Source organism: Sinocyclocheilus anshuiensis, unplaced genomic scaffold (assembly GCF_001515605.1).
Source record: "Sinocyclocheilus anshuiensis isolate Anshui unplaced genomic scaffold, SAMN03320099.WGS_v1.1 scaffold51, whole genome shotgun sequence".
NCBI lineage: Eukaryota > Metazoa > Chordata > Actinopteri > Cypriniformes > Cyprinidae > Sinocyclocheilus > Sinocyclocheilus anshuiensis.
The window spans coordinates 3375209-3397345 of record NW_015548296.1 but is presented as its reverse complement, the minus strand read 5'-3'; the positions used below and the strand labels follow the sequence as shown (position 1 = coordinate 3397345).

The 22137-nt window shown below is 37.6% G+C and overlaps 1 protein-coding gene across 1 annotated transcript in view; it reads right to left on the bottom strand.

Moving 5' to 3' along the window:
- Positions 1–22137, bottom strand: part of LOC107656059 (succinyl-CoA ligase [GDP-forming] subunit beta, mitochondrial-like) — a 124305-nt gene that overhangs the window by 39774 nt on the left and 62394 nt on the right. The window contains exons 8-9 of the mRNA XM_016443729.1: positions 19168–19329; positions 16904–17046 (exon numbers count right to left, since the gene is read on the bottom strand). Coding sequence (XP_016299215.1) covers positions 16904–17046; positions 19168–19329 — 305 coding nt within the window. The remainder of the gene's footprint in view (positions 1–16903; positions 17047–19167; positions 19330–22137) is intronic.

Here is a 22137-nt window from a genome sequence, read left to right as displayed (position 1 = left end):
AAGTACTTCTTTGATACCACAGCAAATACTACTAGATTAACTAAGAAAGTTTAAACATGATTAAAGAGACAAGAGAACAGCCAGTAAAAATAAGAACAAATACACAAATTACAAGCATAGATAAATACAAAAGAATATGTTACAAATAAAATAAGGTTGGTAGTATTCAAATACAGAAATTTAATAATTAGGGAAAATAACACTGCATAGTGTTCACTGTATAAATTAAATATAGATTTTTATCACAGCTGTTTTGTTGTTTGAGTATCATTAATGACAGCAGAAGTATTTATAGGCCGCTGTCCCTTTAAGACCCGATGCACGGATCTGATATAATGACTCACATCACATCCGATATCTTTCTCAGCTGTCTTCATTCACTTGAGACATAACTGACTGCGTTTACCTGAATGATTGTCGAGATGGGTATTTTGGCTGTCCCTTTAAGACCTGATGCACGGATCCGATATAATGATACACATCACATCCGATTTCTTTCTCAGCGGTTTTCATTCACTTGAGACATAACTGACTGTGTTTACCTGAATGATTGTTGAGATGGGTATTTTGTCATAACTTTATGTGTATGTGTCTGTTCAGAGGATTCAGAAGAGGATTCAGTTCTGTGTTCGTGCACCGTCTGAAACGTGTGTGCGCGCTTCATGTGTGTGCAGCTGTGCGCGTAGAGAACAGTGTGCGATATTGCAATAATTTCACATTCAATCTTCAAATTAATGTACAAACAACATAAAGACAGTATATTTTTTCATATTTGTTTAATGGCATCGTTTGTTATGACTGAAGGCCAGTATCAATGATACCAATACTGATTGCTCTATAAAATTGATCTTCACATAAACCCATTATAATAAATGTCATATTTACCTGTGCCCTTCAGCAGAAATACACAGAAATTGAAACTAAAGTTATCAAACACTAAATTCTAAATTAAATATAGATGAATCCTTAAAGCTATAAAAGTTATTTTTTCCTCTTTTTTTTCTTTGTCCTTTGATTAATAGTCATCACAGCAGCTGGTTATTAGGTTATTTTTGCTGATATGTCTTTAAGAGCTGCCACTGAAGGATACAGGCTACAGCGCGCGCCGGCGCCTTTGTGCGTGCAATTGAAGCGCAAGCGCTGCGAGCCCAGTACCGTTTCCGCACTTGCTTGACTCACGCCTGGCGCTGAAGTGAAGTGGAGCGCTTTTGCACTTTAGCACAATCAAATATACTTCAGTATATCTTTAGTTGGACTTCAGCACTACTTCCACACAATTAAAGTGCATTAAGTACAAAATTAGTTGTTCCAGTTTAGCAGACTTTAAATATACCAGTTTAGTATACTAAAAGTACAATTGCAGGGTATTTTATTAAATACATAGGCTAAATAATTAAAGGTATTTGTAGTATACTTAGCATGAAATAAATGTATTTCAAATACATTTTAGTATATTGCTTTTTCACTAGGGTAGTTACTGTTTCCAGTTAAAAACAGTCATAATGAAGTCTTTATAGTGCCAAACTCATTACGATTAGTGTAATGATATATAAAGAAAGAGACGAGAGGAGTCTCCCACTGTCTACCTCCATACGTTGTGCGGCAGTGTTAGCCTTGCACTGAACTCAATCAACAGGGAGCTAAACAGACAGCAGTGAATTTACCAGGATTAGAACTGGAAACTCTTTGATATGATGAGCTACTTCAGGAAGACTGCACATCATAACCTTGCTAATGTTCCATTTAACAACCGAGGTAATATTCGCCAAGTAAACAGTCTGGGGTATCATGCTCGAAATTGTCAACCGTAGGTGTTCATATAATGACGGAGGTGCAATGCTAGCTGGTGGAATGAAAATTGGACAAATTGGATCTCATCTTTACGCACCCCAGGATCCAAACTCTGTCCATTGTTATTGTTATGTTGGCAGGGAAGGATTGGACACGATCAACGCTAATGAGCAGAATGAAAAACCAATCAATGCACTCCACAGTCTGTGAGTATATAACTCACTTATTAGTAGGAATCAGTAGCTACGTTCACAAGAAGCCTAATAATCCGACTGACAGCTCACTCAGAATGAAAACACCTCAATCAGAAAATCATTAGACTGAATGCAATCAAATGTATTTCTATCCAATTGAAAGAGATGGTGCAGATATTAAATAATCTATTAAACAGAACAATAATTGCCAAGTAAACTACCTTCATAACTGGATTTAAAAATATCCTGTGTACACATGAAAATGACTCTCTCCAACCAATCCCTGCTCCAGACTCTCACTCAAATATTGGAGGTTTATTAAGTAAAGTTGGCAACATAATAAGAAAGCTTGCTTAGCACATTTTAAGATATGTTAGCAAGGCAAACAGGCCAATTACGCACTGCGGTGCCATGCTGAGTTGTCTAACGTCTTTAGTAAGCAGACTGGGTGTTTTATTCTGACAGGACTCACAATCTTCTTGCTGTTATGGTAACGATGACAATACATGCTGCTTTTCGAATGCATGCAGACAATCTATACAGAGTTCATGGAACATCAACAGCAAAACCTGTTGATTTAGAATCTGCAAGCAGATTGAATTGTGAAATTTAAATAAATTACACAAGGTTATTTTCAAAATTCATTTGGCTCAAAAGAATTGAGGGAATCTGAACGGCCATGACACTTCTACCAACAGAAGGACATTGAATGTAATGCTAAATTTATATAAATGCATTGTTACCTCATCGTTAAAAGGTGCAAATATTCATGGCGATAATGTAATGCAGGCATCGCTGAAGGTCAGGTAACCCTCATTAAGCGACACACTCATAAAGCTGAAGCTTCTTTATGAGGCATGAGACAGACCGGAGTTACTAATCGAGAGACATTTAAAGGGGGAGAAAATGTCACATAATTGAATTATGACACAATGAATTGGGTTTTATCACAGCAAAATTCAATAAAAGTCCGCAGAGGATTAGAGATGTGACCAAATAAATCTTTAAAAGTAAAATAATTAAAAACAAAACAAAACATTTGTCCCTTCCTGTCTACAAATGATTTATAAAATGATTTGTTTACACTGTCCTTTAAATTGTAACATTATGTTGCTTGGGAAACCAAAATCAGAAGTTTAATAACCAAATAAAAGTGTTCATGAATCAATCATCCAAGTGGAAAACTGAGCTGTTGCTCTCAGCCTTCCCGGGTAAAGAAGTCTACGCTCGCCACTGATATCATGTATAGCATGAATGACATGAGTAAATGATGACAGAATTTTCATTTTTGAAAACTATTTCATGTAAATATGGTTGTTACAATATCAGATTGATTGTTAACGCAAGACAGGAAAAGACAAGAAAATAGAGAAGCTAGAGATTAAAAGGTTTTTTTCCCTTCCCAACCGGCAGCGCTTTGGAGTCAAAATATGATCAATCCCTTCTGGAACATCTGGAGAGGAACTTTGTCCAGGAAATATTAAACTTTCAGCTCACCACACATGCATGGTTTTAAATTTTTAACGGTATCATGTTTCTGAAAAAAAAAAAGTTCCCACAGTTTTGCTGGTGGGAGCGAGAAGTGCTGGGCCTCGACACTCACTTCATTATGGACTTAACTCCCTTTGGTCCTTTTGAGGGAGAGCGGAAGATGAGAAAGTCTCAGAGAGAGAGATGAGAGGATAGAAAGGGAGAGAGGATGAAAAAAAGAGAGAGTACCGCTGTATCTGGGACAACCGTTGACATGACAAAACGGTTCTCTACGCAATAACAGTAAAAGAACGACTCAATTAGTGTGGCTCCTATCTCGGCTCCTTTATCGATCTTCTCCAGATGAAGAACAGCAGATGAGAGAGTTTTCAATCAACCGCTACTTTCTGAAGGAGGACAGCGGTGAGGTTCACGGTGGGTGAAAATCCATGGCTGGAAATATAAATAAATATGCAACGCGTATATTCCGATGATTGGTAGGCAGGGTGTAGGTTCGTCTGACCCGATTTGGCGCGATTGAAATGCCACTTCTTTCATGATTGTGTCGAATACAATTGACGGGCCCAGGTCGGACACGAACGGAGAGGGTCCCTGCGGATAGATCAATCGGACAACTCATCAGAGGCAGGGGGCACTCAGGACAATTCAATTCAATCCCTTTCAAAATTAACCTTCAAGATAAGAAGGAAAAAAGCTGCGACGCCCCCAATGGGAATGTTTTTGCGGGTGGCACGCTGAGCTTAAATGCTACAGCAATCTTTTTAAACGAAGTGGAAAACAGCATGTAATGAACGTAACTGAATTTGTGCCCGTTCTCACGACGTAATTTCAACGTCATTTAAGAAACCAGAGGACAGATGGTTTCTTGGTCTCAGCGGTAATACGGACATTTTCATGCATTTTTCAATTTGCGGACTACGCGTGCTTCTTGTAATTCACGCCGCCCTCTTGGTTAAGGAAGTAATGGAGGTGCAAATTTTCAAGAGAGTTCGAGTGAGAATTTATGTTTCTATTGTCACAGATGTGTGTTTGTGTGTGTGTATTGTTGTGCTATCGCCATCTGTCCTCGGCACTGTGTGAGTGATTGGGTGTGTGTGCTTCTGGAAGATCTCCAGGCGAGGACTCATCTGCTTCATCAGGCCTTCATCAGTCCTTTGACACCGAAAAAGAACAGCGACAAGCACCCAAAAGCCCAACAAAGCCCCCTACAGCTGAGCACCTCGTCAACATCTCCTTGTGTGTGACGGACATGAGATAAAGGAACATGTCTAACATCATTAGATGAACATCTTGTACCTAGGTATCTGTAATTATATTTCATTCCATCTTATACTTGATTTAGTTTATTAATAGTAGAATGACTCGGAACACTCTTGGTTCTTATTTCTGTTATGGAACATTCTCAGGAATGCAATGAACTGTATTGCATTCCTGATGCATACATGATAAAGCACTCTGAAGAGATGAGAACTAGATGATTCTTCATTATGATCTACCACTATATGAAACATTACCCGCAATCCACCAAAGTTTGCAGTTCAATTATGTAAAAGAAAAGGAGGTAGAGAAATTTAAATGTTTAAATACTTTCAAAACACTGGAACGGAATGATTTACACATTTATGAAAGAGAATAAATTAATACTTTTATTCAGCATGGATATATTACATTGATTAAAAGTGACAGTAAAGTAAATTGTTTACAAAAGATTTCTATTTTAAATAAATGCTGTTCTTTTGAACTTTCTATTCAAAGAATCCTGAAAAAAAAGACTATTAATGTTTTGTAATACTATGTTTTAGTCTTCATGTTTTTACTGTATTTTTAATCAAAATGCAGCCTTGGTGAGCATAAGAGACTTCTTTCAAAAACATTAAAAAAATCTTACAGAAAAATATTATGCTTATCAATGATTTAGATAACAAAATATCAAACTAAGCAATAACATTTTGTGAAAAATATTTACAATTAAGCCTAAACAATTTATTGATTTATTTGCTTGAAATACGAGCTTTTGTGATATTTTCTGAGAAGTAAATGCCACTTAGTTTGATGTTTTGTTATATGATATATTTTTTTAGGAGTCACATAAATTTGTAGATAAAAGTAGGTAAACACCTTTAATTTCTAAAAATATGTTAAAACATGTATTTTTAGTATATAATTATAGCCGATTATTGGAGGTGGGGAGTTTTTCCTTTAAAAGTACTACAAGAGAAAATGAAAAACCAGACTAGTTCAATTCCACAACAGTACATAATTTGGTGACAGGTTCCATAAACATTACTAAGCACCCTAACAGTGAAATAAATCATATAACTGAAGTAAAATGATCAGTTGAGGCATTTTTGCAAGTGTAATTCAGCTGTGCTTCATCAATCCTGGTTCTCACATCTGGTTCATCATGCCTTTTGGTTAAACTTTAAGTAATTTGCACACATAAACATGAACAATGTGCAGTGATAATGTGGAAATGACTAAACAATACTAAGATGTTTCATCATTCATGAAACCCAACTCCGCCATATCTAAATCCTTTCTTACCAGTTTTTTTTCCCCTCACAACTTCTTTATCCTCTTCGCTATGCTCTCTCGGGTTCTGGCACACCATTATCTGACAGCAATTGATAAATGAAGTAAAGATAAAAGAAAGAGGAGCTAATTAATATCGAGAAGAGCTCCAGGTTGCTCATCGATACAGTGCTTTAAAACACAATCTAACTTAGGAGAGAGAGAAAGAGAGAGAGACAGGGACAGATAACGAAGAGCTCAGGCAATGCGGGCCTCCTTTGAGCCACGTGTGTAATGATGGCAGGAATAATTTGGAGGAGATAGCAGGGAAATATCGGATCAGCATTTCACTTCGCACTCTCCTGTGCAATGCATGCGACCAGATCAGATTTAGCATTTGTATTGGACAGCAGTACACTTAGGAATACAACAACAGACCTTATCTGGCCGAGATTTGTGTCGAAAGGGAAAAATAAAGAGGCCCAAAGGAAAAATTTCATACACCGCAATCAATACCGAAACCAAATTAGACAAGGACATAAAACGCTTAATGACTAAAGTGTAACCTATGGTAAAGGACGGAGTGATAGTAAGGTTATCTAATGAAAATTTCACAGGGATGGTCGAGCAAGATAAAGCCAGTATCATTCATTATTTCAAAAGCTTATTACATAGAAAACTTGAGTCTGGAACAGATCCCACAAGTGTCCTTATAGAAGAAAGTAGTGTTGAAACGATACCAAAAGTGTTGGTAATCGCTGCCAATTCCAGTAACGTTTCAAAATTATCCATACCAAAACTAATAAGAAATACACTGTTTTAAACATATAAATAAAAAATATCTATAACATACACACTGCATATTAGGGCTGTGCGATTTGGGGGAAAATATCAAATTGCGATTTTTTTTGACAGATATTGCGATTGCGATTTGCTCGTCCGTGACGCGGGATTCGCGCCGCGTGGGGCAGAGAGGAGCGAGTATGAGAAGCATTCACAGACACAGGCTGTGTGTGCGCTCTTCTGAATTGGGAATAGCCAACATGCATTATAAACTTATTTCAAATTAATCTGTTGGGGAGATAAAAATGTGTAAGATAACATTCACGTACTAACAAAAACATCTAAGAATGTATCTTTTATTCTCCAGTACTGAAAACAGAACCGATACGGGAGATTTAGATATGCGCTGTGACGCAGCTCTTGCAAATTACATTTTTTGTTCGTTGTATGTCATTTCGAAGCTTAAATTGCATACAGTTTTCTTTAGTTTTAATTTGCCTAACTATCGACCTGACACAGTAGACGCCATAATCCCACTCTGTCTCTCTCCCGTCCCTAAGACTGCAACTCAAGGCTGGCAGTCATGCATATGCTCTGGAACAGAGTAATATCGCGTCCACATCGCAGGCTTTGCGATTAGGAAATCGCAACGTCTCAAATCGCGATTTCGATTCGATTTCGATTAATCGCACAGCCCTACTGCATATACACTGGTACCATTGTACCTGTACTTTTTGACATTCAAACCTATACAGAAACTCATCCTTGTCTCTGAAAACAGCTCAGTGTTTGGTTGAACGGTCTTTTCTCATTGCATAAATGGACAGTACATCTATTTGCCTTTCACAGCCCTGCCTGCCCGTCAAACACTGTATTTATGCTCAATGTTATGACAAGCTCTCATGCATGGAGCGAGAGCGTGTCGACGCCTGTAAAGTTGCCTGTGTGTGTGTGTGTGTTTCTGATGAGTATTATATAACGTTCAAGCAAAGGAATATGACAAGGAGATCATTTATTATGCTACAATTTTCAGACTCCAGTGCAGATGATTCAAACTTGAGATCAACTCCTGATCCCTTTTTCACCTTCTCACCCTATCATGTTGTAGCTCTTCTGATAAAATCAGGGAAGAGGCCAAAATAGCCAAACAAGCACTTGTAAATTTCAGTGAGCATCTTCCTGCACATGGTCCTATGCACACTTTATTTAAGCTCGACCAACGAGTCTGCTGTACCGTTGAACAGATCAAAGTAAAAGACTAGATTAAGGCATACAACAACCTTTCTGACTAACAAAAAAACTAGATGGCACATTGTAAGCAAATTATCAAAAGCATCTGTTGAGTGCCTCTTCCACTGAGGTCTTGCATTAGTCAATGAAAAGGCTAACAAATGGAAGCTCTCATACTAATTGGATATATAGTGCTCTATGAGGTTTCTCGGAAAAAAGATCACAGGCCCAGTTTAAAAAAGTATTATCAAAAGCTTACATTTATACAGAACACCCTCTTTTATTAGACACTGACTATACAACACAGAGACCATTCTGCATGGGGGTTATTGATTTATTCGTTCTTTGCTTAAATTCAGGCATTCTGGGATATTTGATGCCGCTTGATCTAATAGAGATCAAAGCTCACCGGATGATGTGTTTGTACATGAACATAGACGTTTCGGTGGGGGTTGATGACGATTTTTTATCATCATATGTTCATTAATGAGATTAAAGAAGATCGTAACCTTTGCTTGCTTGCTTCCTTTTCATTACACCCTGATTCCACTTTCCTCCTGCATTTGTCTCTGTGTTCTCGGTTAAGAATATAATAGAATAGAATAGAATAGATATACACTAACATTCAAAAGTTTGAGATCAGCACACTTTTCTTTCTTTTTTTAAGGCATTAATAATTTTATTCAGTGAGGATGAATTAAAATGGACAAAAGTCTGACAGCAAAGTCATTTATAATGTTACAAAAGTTTTATATTTCAAATAAATGCCTATAAATGTTCTTTTGAACTTTCTATTCATCAAAGAATTCTGAAGAATTGTATCAAGGTTTCCACAAAAACAATATTAAGCAGCAGAACTGTTTTCAACTGTTAATAATAAGAAACGTTTCTTGAGCAGCAAATCAGTATATTAGAATCATTTCTGAAGGATCATGTGACACCGAAGACTGGAGTAATGGCTGTTGAAAATTCAGTTTTTTCCATTACAGAAATCATTTCCAATATATTAAAATAGAATATATTTTAAGTGCATTAAGCAAAATTTCAATGCCAGAAGGCTCAGTTCCTTTTTATATATATACACTGACATACAATTGTTCCCTATGTTGTTTGCAATGCCCTTCAGACTGACCATATACACTTAATATGGTCAAATATCCTGTGATGTCCACTTCACAGGGCACAACTGAGCAATCGGAACATTTATAGTTCCCATTAAAAACCATCTGCAGACGAACAGTCTTTTTAAATGAGCTCCCACAAACTTTAATGTGAACAGTATACATTCTGTGCCACTAAAAGCACCAAATGGAAGTACAAAATGACCCGACTTGGCTCAACCAACGACAGTTTGGAGTGGGACTACCTGGGGGAGTGTTTGAAACTATGTTTGAAACCAGCCATTAGTTCTGTTTGTGGCACAGAAATGATACACGTTAGCTTTAAATTTAACATTACAAAGTGCTATTTATTGTGTCAGCAAGGTCATATTCACATTTCTGTTTGTAATTGGCCAATGACTGCAAATTATAGTTTATTTTCATCTCCTCACTGGTTCAATATAGCAGAGGGTGGACACAAAAGGAAGGTTGTGATCTCACCACGTTTCTTCTTCACAATAAATCACTTTAATCTTCAGACCACTGCAGTGCAAATAGGCCCCAGAGCTAAAACGAGGAGCATTTTAGTTATTTTCGCTGTCAACATTCAAATCTGCAAAAAGTTCCGCCGCCGGAACTGTCGACCCCAGGGGGTTAAGAGTCATGAGTCATTTTGCAGTTTGCATCCCCTCTAAATCTGCAAAAACGTCTGCTGTGAAGATTAAATAATGACCTGGGCTAAAAAAGAAAAACTCTTTGTCTACCTCCAAGAGATCTTACTGAAAATCCAATAGACGTTGCCACCTTCGAAATGCAGGATTTGCATTTCTGAGCACATTTTTCTATGCCGAATTTGCATAACAAGCTCTCAAACCCTTTTTTGAGAAACGCCTTACGTGAAGAACATTTTCAAAACAAAACAAGCATACTCCAGAGACCTCATGCACGCAAGGTAATACTGAAAGCAGCTTCTTTGCTGCTCGCTTGCTAGCACATCAGAAAGAACAGCGCTTAGTTTTATTGGTTTTTGTAAAGCATCATCCATCATACTCATGGGTGGGAAAGAAAGTTTTGAAACAAGTGTTGACAATATTGAAAAAGCGAGAAAACCCCTCACAAACTCCCGACCGCTTAGGAGCTAACTTGTTTTGTGGGACTACCTAACCAGATGATTACTAGTGAGTAATTACATAACAGAAAACATAATCTACGTGTTCCCGTTCAGGGATCAAAATGACGCAGGACTGTGGACACCATGCGAATTCAGCCCATGTGGAAAGTTTAGTTATTGTTTGCTTATGTATTCTTCACTGTTCCTTGAGTTTCAGCAGCCCGAACACAAAATAAATGTGTCTCCTGCTAGCGAGACATTGTTCTATCAGTCAGCATTAATGGTGTTAGTGCAGGGGCCGAGAATCTGGCGAAGCGGGGCTCCGTCGCGCGGGCCGGGGCCAGACAGCCAGACGCAGGGGAAATGAGCTCCATTACTGAGGTGGCCATGTTGGGGCTGGGAGATTGGGCTGGCTCTTATTGCCAGTGTTTGGTACAAATGGGAAATGTGATTCCCTCAGGCCTGAGACAGCCGAGAAGGGACGACTGATCATTATACACTAACATCACCAGCACAATGGAGATGACAGGGGCATGGAGGCCCCAAAGGATACAAATGATGGAGTATGTGCGAGGTGGGAGCGAGAGTATATTTGTGTGTTTGTACTCGTATATAAAGGCCAGAGTCGAGCTTAATGTTGAGCAGACAGTGGCACAGACAGTAATGAGGAGAGCAGAAAGAGGGCTTCTCATCCTCCAGCGTTAACCTCTCTTTCACTTTTTCATTACCCTACCGCATCTTTCCATTCCGCTTTATTCACTAGCATGCTCTCCCCATGCTCCTGCGAGAGACTCTGGCCTTGAAGCAAGACACAACGAGCCAACAGGATTTTGCAGCTCATCTGCTGAAGATGTTGGATAAGATATGAGTGATTGTGGAAACAGAATACGTACAGAAATGACAGTTTTTCAGATAAAATGAGCTTTCATCCATTTACACTGAAATGTAAATACAATATATTCTAAATTTTAAAAAAGATTAAATATTAAAATGACTAAATATGAAAATAAACCCTAATGTTTAACACTTTGGGATCAATAATATTTCTTTTTTATCAGCAAGTGTGCATTAAATTGATCAAAAGTAAAAGACATTTATATTTCTAACAAATGCTGTTTTGTAAACATTCTATTCATAAAAGTATCTTGGAAAAAACAGAGATCATATTAGAATGATTTCTGAAGAATCATCTGACACTAAAGACTGGAGTAATGACAGCTGAAAATTCAGCTTTGCAATCACAAAAATAAATTTAATTTTGATATATATTCAAATAGAAAGCAGTTTTCTTTTTTAAAGTGTACTAATATTTCACAATATTACTATTTTACTGTATGTCTGATGAAAAAAATGCAGCCTTAGTGAACATAAGAGACTTAGGGCCAGATTTATTAAACAGGGCAAATTAGCACCAGAGCGCAATTACAAAACAGCGCAAATGGGCATGGAAATCTCTGTGGGTGATTTACTGACAATGTGCAAAATAAAGAACACAGACGCAACATATCATTTACATATCAACCAACACAATATACCAAGTGCAGCACAACTTAGCGTAGTCGCAAATAAGCAGAGCCGATGCTCATCAGGTGCGGGTGATCTACTTACGACACAGGCGCAAAATGGTTTAAGACATGCTTTTTTTGGGCATTAAATAATGGCGCAAATACCAGTAATTTGACAAGCACAAACATTAGTAAATCGCGTTGCGTGATTCATTTTAATACTCTCCTCCCATAAATTTTGCATCTGAAAGGGAAACTCCTACAAATGCATAGTCAATAAGGTCAGGCGCAAAAATAACTATGCCCACGCCATTTCAGCACTAATTCTTCACTGCGTGTCTTTAGTAAATCTGGACAGTACTGTTTTAATGCCAAAAGACGGTTTGCACTGGCGCATAAATATAAATATACAATTTATCATAAATATACAACAGCTATCAATTTTATTTGTAATACTGTATATAATATGTACGTTCTTAAATCTCATAACTCCCTTTTATTTCCCCTGTTGGTCTAAAATAAAATTATTTATTATTTAAAATGAGTTATGATTTATAAATATCATAATTATCAAATTGAAAAAAAAAAATCATACATTTTATTTGTTGTAACTTTTGATGTGGTAGCATGCAGAAGCTAAATTAAAGGGGTGGTTGATTGCGATTTCACTTTTTTAATGTTAGTTAGTGTCTAATGTTGCTGTTTGAGCATAAACAATATCTGCAAAGTTACGAAGCTGAAAGTTCAATGCAAACGGAGATATTGTCTTTTAAAATTCTGGCAGTTTAATGCCTACAAAAACGGCTGGTAGGGACTACAACGAGCTACTTCCCGGGTTCGTGACATCACAAACCCAGATAAACCCCGCCCTCGGGAAAAGGCAGCAAAGGGGGCGAGGCCATGCTGCGCTGCTTTAGAGAAGAGGAAGAGAAAACTAGAGGTGCACATAAAAATCTATTCATATATGAATCGCGATTCTGTCTTCTAACGATTCTAATGGATTCACAAGTTTCAAAATCAATGTTCTAAAGCAGCGGTTCTTAATACTGTTCCTCGTGTCCCTCCCCCTGCTCTGCACATGCTCTTCATCTCTCTCTCTCTCATTCAGATCATCAGCTCAGCTCTGTTCCATTTATACACTTATTTTCACATAGCTATGAGAAGCGTTAAACATGGACGCGTACAGTTGCCATACTGTATTAAAGCTTTAATCAGGATAAAACTGTATATTAAAAGCTAACATAAGCAGTAGCATTTACAAATAACAGTGTATCTTAAAGAGACAACAACAAACAAAAAACATAGGCCTACCATTAAAAGCCATGCTTGCACAGGTCCTGCACGATCCTCTTCAATAATATTCTCTGCTTCTCAATCGGGCTCAAACTGATAAGCGATATTAAGGACGCAGCTGTTTACAATACAACCGGAGCACATACCGCTGAGGAGAGGGGCGTGATGTTTAGACACGCACAAGAGGCGATTTAGCCAATCACAATCACACTGGGCTAGCTAACCAATTAGAGCCCATCGCGTATTTCTGAGGGAGGGGCTTCATAAAAGAAGGAAATGATCAGCCCGTTTCTCTGAGAAGGGACAGAGCAGTTTGGAATAAATTATGTAAATTATGTGAAAAATAATGCGTTTTTTTACAAATTAAGCATTAACATAAACACAATCAAGCCTAGAAAAAACCCAGTGTACCACCCCTTTAAACTATTTTGGATGTTAAAATATGTTTCCAATACTTTCAAACTTAAAAAAAAAAAATCAATTTACAATTTTTAAAGTATTGTACTTGCAACATACAATATCTCGCACCACAGGATGATGTATGTTCCAAGTTCAATACTTTAAAAAAAATAAATAAATAAATTGTGGACACTTCATGCAATCAGTTACATCATTGTCTGGCTTTCAACATGGGCCAGTTCTGAGAGAGGCTGGCAGATTCCCTGGTCGAGCACCAGCACCATTTAAGTGTAAGAGGGGCATATTCAATCCCATGATGCCCTGAGCAAACATGTGTCATCTCCAAGACAGAATGACTGAGTTGTATCACCAAGACAACACATTAATGTGCTGTACGGGACCTCAAACATTCATGTTCACAGCAGTTCGACCAACAGAACTGACACACAACAACATTTGTTTCAGATTTACCTTGCAGCGGCCAGCAAATAGTATCAAGCTCCAGCGCCGGCTCCTAGTTAACCTCAAATACACATCACACAACCCGGTGCTGCAGCCTTCTCTACCCAGGGCAGGTGAAATCCCCACCGGTCACAATTACCCAGCCAAGCACCTTCATCAAACACCCAGTGCCTGGGAGCACGTCTGACGTGCCACAGCCCTAATTCACTCCCACTCCAAACTACACTGCATAGGGACCAAATAGCCACGAGCAAAAACATCTATCCATCCACGTCTCCCACATCTAACTTTGAAGGGAGGGGGTGGGATAATGGCGTTGTTTAGCCGTTGCCATTTGGATTCGACTAGCAGGTGCTTTCGGCTTTTTCTAAAACCGTGGCAAATGTGTAATGTTTTATTCATGTTCCATGATAAAACTTTGCAATGTGCCGTGTGTGGTAAGTGTTGACTAAGTTCAAGAGTAAAGAGTTCTCCATCGCTCTTTTTCCACATTTCTGTGTCATAAATAAAGAACTTGAACAATGCCTATTGACGGAGACTGACTTATGTAATCCAGGTGTTACAAAATGTGTCCACTCTCCACGTACTTCTATGGTACTGCCTTCATCTATCAACCTAACCATTATAAATATAAAAAGAGAGGCTGTTTTAATAGGGTTGGAATGGGAGGAAAAAGGCCCAGGGAGCAAATGCCCCATGTCCGAGGAAAAAAAAGTAGAGAAACTAAGAAAGTGAGAGTGGGAGACAGTTCAAGAGTGCCTCTCCTTTCAGCTGTCAGTGAAGGTAGCTTTGGTGAGTAAGAATAAAATAAATGTTGTATATCAAAGGAGTGCATATATACAACACATTTGCCTCCCTGCAGACTCTAAAGAAAGGGTTACACAGTCTGGCGGTACATCAGCTTAAACTCTCCACGCTTCCTTTTCAAAGTCCTCAACTGTACAACACTGCAATTCTAGCTGTACTTTAAAAAGATTCAGAGTTCAAAAAAAGCTAAGCTTGACAGCATTATTTCACATAATGTCGATTACTCAGACATAATTTCACCCAACCCTTGGTTCAAAACTGAAAATTGTCTTAACTTGAGGGTTTAAAGGAAAAACAAGCTCACATTTGTGTTAAAGTACTAACGTTAATTTCTTTCTTACAAAATGTGCATTTTTGACCTGTACATTTGTTTGAAATCATTATTACAATAGGCCCACACTGGAGGTGGACTAGGACTAGTTATTCATCACCAACATAATATCTTCAAGTTACTTCATGTACTTCAACAAGGAAGATACATAACCTCCCTTCTTGGTATCCTTGCACAAACATTTTGGAAAAGGTTTTAGTTTAAAGTTAGCAACAACTTTACACAGGTTAGTAGGTAATTCTGTTCGTCTCATGTTAACATGTATAATATTTGATTCTATTGGCTATAAACAGTGTATTTTAATGTGTATTGTAACACATTACAAGTCAAAAATGTTTTTGGAGATAATCAACATCATACAACAACTGCTGTCAGCTAAGCTTCATTTGTATTGAACCTCAGAACATTCCTTAAATACATCCCTATACTAGAAGAGTGGTGTACCTCAGGTGTCAGTTTTAGGACCATTTGAATTATTCGTTTTCCCGTTCATTTTTGCAGCTTTTTTTGACAGTTGTGGATGGGTTGATTCCGACCACTAATCAGTTGTTAAATTAATGAGAACGATTTGAAGGAGGCAAACAAATCAAACATTTCCGATGGAAGATAGAAGGCTACTCCGTATTTCATCCTGCCAGAGGATCCAATAATTAACATTCCCATTAATATTCCTTCCACAGAGCCTGGGTGGCTGTGAATGCGTCTGTGAAATGCAAATCACTGTACACAGAGGCTCCAGAATGGGAACTGTGTGACTGCAGGGGAGGGCCGCCACTCTACCCCAATAGAGCTTAGAAAATTTCAGGTACCCCATTGATGACAGGAGGGCTGGAGAGACAGGAGGAGACTGGAACTATACACTTCAACTGTATATGCTTTGAAAATATTCAACACAATCTTTCCGCCTCCTTTATCTAATCAAGTATGATTCGGTGGGCAAAATAATGTAGCATTAATGCATATTTTTGTGTTGTTTGGCAACAATGAATGTTGCCCATTGTGTTTCATGGTTTTCTGCTCTGTTTTCCTTTGCTGATAAATTCATAGAAAAACAAAAGTGTATATTTCATCTGAGAACAATATGAATATGAAGTGATTCAATCTTTAGATGAAATCACTTTCTGCATGTGCGTGGTGTTGCAGCTTCGAGCTAGAATACTCGAAAAGCAAGGTGTGCTATTAAATCCCAGCACTCCTGTTTTCTGACACACAATGAACATGATACTAGATGAATTCTGTTTCACATTATTATAAACAGAGTTCTGTTATGAAGATGTCAGTGTGCATCCTGAATACAAACAGCTGAAACCAAATCAGGTGCATATTGACATGTGTGCTTACAACAAATACAAGCAAATTATCAGCAACGTGCCAAGAATTCCTGTCTGCTTCGGAAAAGGATCATTATATGAGAAACAACTCCTCGGCTCGTAAAAGCTTCAAGAAAAAGGATCTTGCGCTCCAGAGCGAGTAATCAACAGGAGGAGGACAGCAAGTGTGTGTCTGGGGGAGAAAAGAATTGGTGAAAAGATGAGTTATGCGGTGTGTGTGTGTGTGTGTCTTGGTGTGTTTACAATTCCAGAGCTGAAAAGTGTGACTGTAGCAAAGATATTGATCAGAGCACAAGCTCGTAATGATGGTAAAAAGAACTGGGTTCGGCCGCAAGCCCATAGTCTTTTGTGGTGCCTAAGGAGTCAACAAAATCTCACACAGAGGAAACTTCAAAGAGCAGAAAAGTAATACTAAATTGAGAACTGTAATTAAGTTAAAGGAGCGCAACTAACTTTTTATTTCTTATAAAGTCGCAAAACAACTTTATATTAATCTTTTATGGTGGAAGTAAACTTACTTTGGGTATTCACATTTTTGGTTCGGATGAACAGAATCATTCCTACCTTGGGATCAGCAGTGAGAAGCTTGAAGGCTGCATACACCTGGTTCTCCTTTACACCTCCACCCAGGTCCAAGAAGTTAGCAGGCTTTCCACCATGCAAGTCGATAATATCACATGTTGCCATAGCAAGGCCTGCACCATTAACTGTGGATACAGACCATATTTTGGACATTAAAATATTAGCTCAGCTAAAAATGATCATTGTTTGCTGACCCTCATGTTATTCCAAACCTGTACGACTTTTAATCTTCTATGGAACACAAAAGAAGAAATGTGTTAAAGGATTAGTTCACTTCCAGAATAAAAATTTCCTGATAATTTATTCACCACCATGTCATCCAAGATGTTCATGTCTTTCTTCAGTCGAAAAGAAATTAAGGTTTTTGAGGAAAACATTCCAGGATTTTTTTTTCCATATAGTGGACTTCAATGGGACCCAACGGGTTGAAGGTCCAAAGTGTAGTTTCAATCAATGCAGTTTCAAAGCGCTCTACACGATCACAACCAAGGAAAAAGTTTTCCTCAATATATTCTTTGCGACTGAAGAAAGAAAGACATGAACATCTTGGAAGACATGGGGGTTATTTATATAATTATCAGGACATTTTTATTCTGGAAGTGAACTAATCATAATAATGTACCAGTTGGTTATTTGTATGAAATTAAAATTTATAGGGACAGGAACCTAGCTCCAGGCTTCAAAAATGACACAAGTCCATGATAAAAACATAATAAAAGTATAAAATATATAATAAAAAAATACAACTATATCTATACAACTATATGCCATGCATTCTGAAGCTACATGATCGATTTGCCTGTTAAATAGAGGAAATTAAAGTCATTATTCACTTATAACCAAATAAATCACTAAGTTACTAAGTTGAAATCATTAATCAGATAAGTGAGATTTCTAAAAGAATCATTGGGTCAAAATGGATCAACTGATTTATTAAAAGAATCTCAAAAGATTTGTTTATAATAATTTGGACATTGCTAACTCACTCTGTCACAGCTCAAATTTCAATCTGGTCTTCATTAAAAACTACTGTATGGACTGTTATGACACTTTTAACATTTCACAACCCCAGTCCTAAATGACCTTCATTATATTGAAAAGAATATTCACTATAATGATACGCAATATAATTTGATAATATTCAATATAACGGCCAGAATAATTTTTTTTTAATTAATTTCTTGTGCTCCATGGAAGGAAAAAAGTTTGTAAGTGAAGTTTGTAATGCGAGTAAATAACTGCACAATTTTCCAAACTAATGGCTTTAAGTAGGTTCCAAATTAGGAATTACAGTATATACATGATTATACATACATACATACTATAGTCTCGTCCGTACGGCACATTTACAAGAAAAGCAGAGACAAAAGCAAATAAAAAAGTAATTTAACATCCCATCCCCAATGAAAACACAGCTCAGCTCTAAATCTCCTGCTCACTGCTTTCCAAGGAAAGCAAATTGTGCTTGACTAAAAGTATACAGGGTGTCAAGAGTGGTTGTAGTATCTGTGTTAGCCGGCCTGGTGAGTCCCATCTCGTCGTGCTTTGAGCTGTAAGGCAGCCAACTGATTCAGCCATTTCCTGCTCATCCCAGCTCTCCCAGCTTCACACATCTCCCCTTATTCTGTTCTTCAGCGCTGAGCTAACGTGTTGGCACAGGCTCTGGCACTCGACTCAATAAAGTGAAATTCAGCTGAACAGCTGTCGCTTTGCCAGTTTACAAAGCTTTTAAGGTGTAAACTAACTGCAAGTAAATTGTGCGTGAATGCGTTTGTGTCTACACGACAAGGTCAGTTAGAGTCACTTCTGCGCTCGTCTTGTCTATACGCTTCTTTCTTGGCGCTTTGCTGTGAGAGCCGTGATTTATAATGAGGGACCACTTAAATGTGTAGACTAACAATCATCTTGGTTGAGTCGTTTTTCCGGAAGATTCCTGCTAATTAGAGCCCATCGGTTCAGGCAGGTCCCTTATGGAGCTGTTAAGAGAGCTGCTGGAGATGATGACTGGATCGGCGCCCGTTTGGTAACATTTTCACAAAATCCTCTTCTCAAGACTAAAATAAACATGTTGGAAACTACTAAGAAGAGCATTTCTAAAGCTGGATTTGAAATATCCCTTGAGACATGAGCTTGATGTGGAACAGGTTTCTGAAAGCTTTGAAATTTCAAGTTCATTTGGTATGTTGTTCATTATTTCATGTAGAAGTTCATCTGGTATTTTTGGTATATGAAAGATTAAAACAAACCAAAACAGGCTATGTTTCCATCCAGTCCGATGTACTTGAGATCATATTTGGCTGCTTCAGTCTCCAAGGGGTCACTCTCCGCAGTATCGTCCATGGCGAACACAGCTTTCTGTCTAAACTCTGCATTGTCGTCGAAGTTGATTTTAGCATCAAAGCAAACCACTGCGGACAGACAGCAGAAAAGTGTTGGAACATAGTGTCAAATACTGTATTTCAATGCACTTTTGTGTCATACTCATGCAAAGGTATTCAGGGAAATATAAACTAACAGCATATAAAAGTAAGGTTAAATTTCAAATTTTACAGGTCAGTTTATGCTAAAAGCTGTACAAAAACTGCTGTTCACAAAAACAAATTGAACAAACCTTTTCTCTACTCTCATTAATTCTGTAATAATTTCTGGATTAAAATCAATTTGATATTTTTGTAAGCACTAAATGTAAATGGCTACTCCTTTGTTTAAAATAAGGAGAGAAGGAATTCTCTACTGTTCAAAAGTTTGGGGTCAGTAAGCTTTTTTTTCTTTTCAATTTTTTTATTTATTTTAATTTATTTTCTAATTTATTGATTTATTATTATTATTTTGTGAAATCAGAAATAAATAAAAATTTTCAGCAAGGATGCATTAAATTGATTAAAAGTGACTTTTTATTTATTAAAGGGGTGGTTGACTGTTTTTTTTCTAGGCTTGATTGTGTTTATGGGGTGCAGTCTAACTTGTGTTAATGCTTCGTTTTTTAAAAAACGCGTTATTTTTCACATAATTTACCTTTATTCTACACCGCTCTGTCCCTAAACGCTCCGATGAGTTCCTGGTTTTATGAAGCCCCACCCTCAGAAATACGCGATGGGCTCTGATTGGTTAGCTGGCCCAGTGTGTTGTGATTCACTAAATTGCCAGCCCAAAGCGCGTCTAATCGTCCCGCCCCTCAGCTCAGCAGCATGTTCTCCGGTTGTATTGTAAACAATGGTGCCGTCAATATTGCACACAGCTCTTAATGGTATGTTTTTTGTTTGTTGTTGTCTCATACTTTTAGATACGCTGTTATTTGTAAATGCTACTGCTTATGTTAGCTATTAATATACGGTTTTATCCTGATTAAAGCTTTAATACAGTACGGCAACCGCGTAAAGTGTATAAAAGTGTATAATTGGAACAGTTCATTGTTGGAGCTGAGCTGGGTGATCTGAATGAGAGAGAGAGAGAGAGAGAGAGAGAGAGAGAGAGAGAGAGATGCAGAGCTTGTGCAGAGCAGTGGGAAGCGAGGAACAGGATTGAGAACCGCTGCTTTAGAACACTGATTGTGAAACTTGTGAATCTATTAGAATCGTTAGAAGTCAGAATCACGATTCATATATGAATATATTTTTTCATGCACGCACCCCTAGTTTTGACGGCATGGCAACAACTCTTCCTCTTCTCTAAAGCAGCGCAACATGGCCTCGCCCCCTTTGTTGCATGTTCCCGGGGGCGGGGTTTATGTAAATTTCTGGGTTTGTGACGTCACGAACCCGGGAAGTAGCTCGTTGTAATCCCTACGAGCCATTTTTGTAGGCATTAAACTGCCATAATTTTAAAAGACGATATCTCCGTTTGCATTGAACTTTCAGCGTCGTAACTTTGCAGATATCGTTTATGCTCAAACAGCAACATTACACACTAACTAACGTTAAAAAAGTGAAATCGCAATCAACCACCCCTTTAAAAAATGCATCACAGACAACAATAAAAATGTCGCTTGAGCACTAAATCATCTTATTAGAATGATTTCTGAGAGATCATGTGACACTGAAGACTGGAAATGACAGCTTTGCCATCACAGGAATAAATTACATTTTAAAATACATTACAATAGAAAACGGTTATTTTAAGTTTCAACTGTTTTTACTGTATTTTGACCAAAAATAAATGCAGCTTTATTTTAAATGCAGTTCACAAATTTGATAATATTGGCTAATTTGTTGTTCAGTTAAGAAAGTTGATTATGAGTATTAATGATTATTTTATGACTTTATAAAACAGAAATCCATATGACACCACTGGAATTGCAGAAAGAATATGACATTCATTGGTTTAGGAGGGTGTTCCAATGGTCAATGTTTCTATTTTACAGTTGGGCAAGATTCAGACATGTTCAATTTGTTCAATATGAGTTTTTCAAAGCATCTGTTATTATTCAAATATGTATCTAGTGCATGTGGCAAATTGGTGACGGCAGTTCCAAATCCAATAATTTACACAGAGTGAAAGGGAGCTGCATATAACTAAACACAGTCATACAGCGCTGATGACAAAAGCCCATAGTTACAACATGATCTTTATTTACTGACACTATGTACGTCTATATAGCTTATTTTGTGCAGTGGGAGCATCTTATACAACAAACAGCCACACAAACACAGAAGCTGTTTCAGAAAATTAGCCTGGGAATAGAGTTTTCTTTGACTGTCTTGGCTGTATGTGACCAGACCCAACAACTCTCTCATTTGTAGTGTTTTGCAGTCTCTCGAGCCTGCAAGGACTCGGCGCTCGCTAACAAAGCTAATCTGTGTAGGGAAGTACACTGGGTTCACTGAGCTATTATCAAACTCAACTTTACAGTTACCAGGAGAGTTTTACTTACTTTTGCAGGGAACTATGGGTAAGGTACAGATAAAGAAAGGAGATGAATGCAAAGCAGATACAGTAACAAAAAACTAGATCAGTTTTACCACTGCAAGCTGACAAAACAGCGTTTTTTGATGTTTAATGAAAACATGCAGTTTGATAATACGTTTGAAAGTGCTTTAAGTAGGAGACCAAGACAGTTATTGTCACTTTTGACAAATAAAATAAAGCAAACAATGCATCTAAAGACAGCCAAAGCCATTTGTTGACTTTTGTTAAAAAAACTATTAATAAAATATATATATATTTTTTAAATTAAAATTAATGAATTAATTACATTTAATTAAATACATTTTATATAT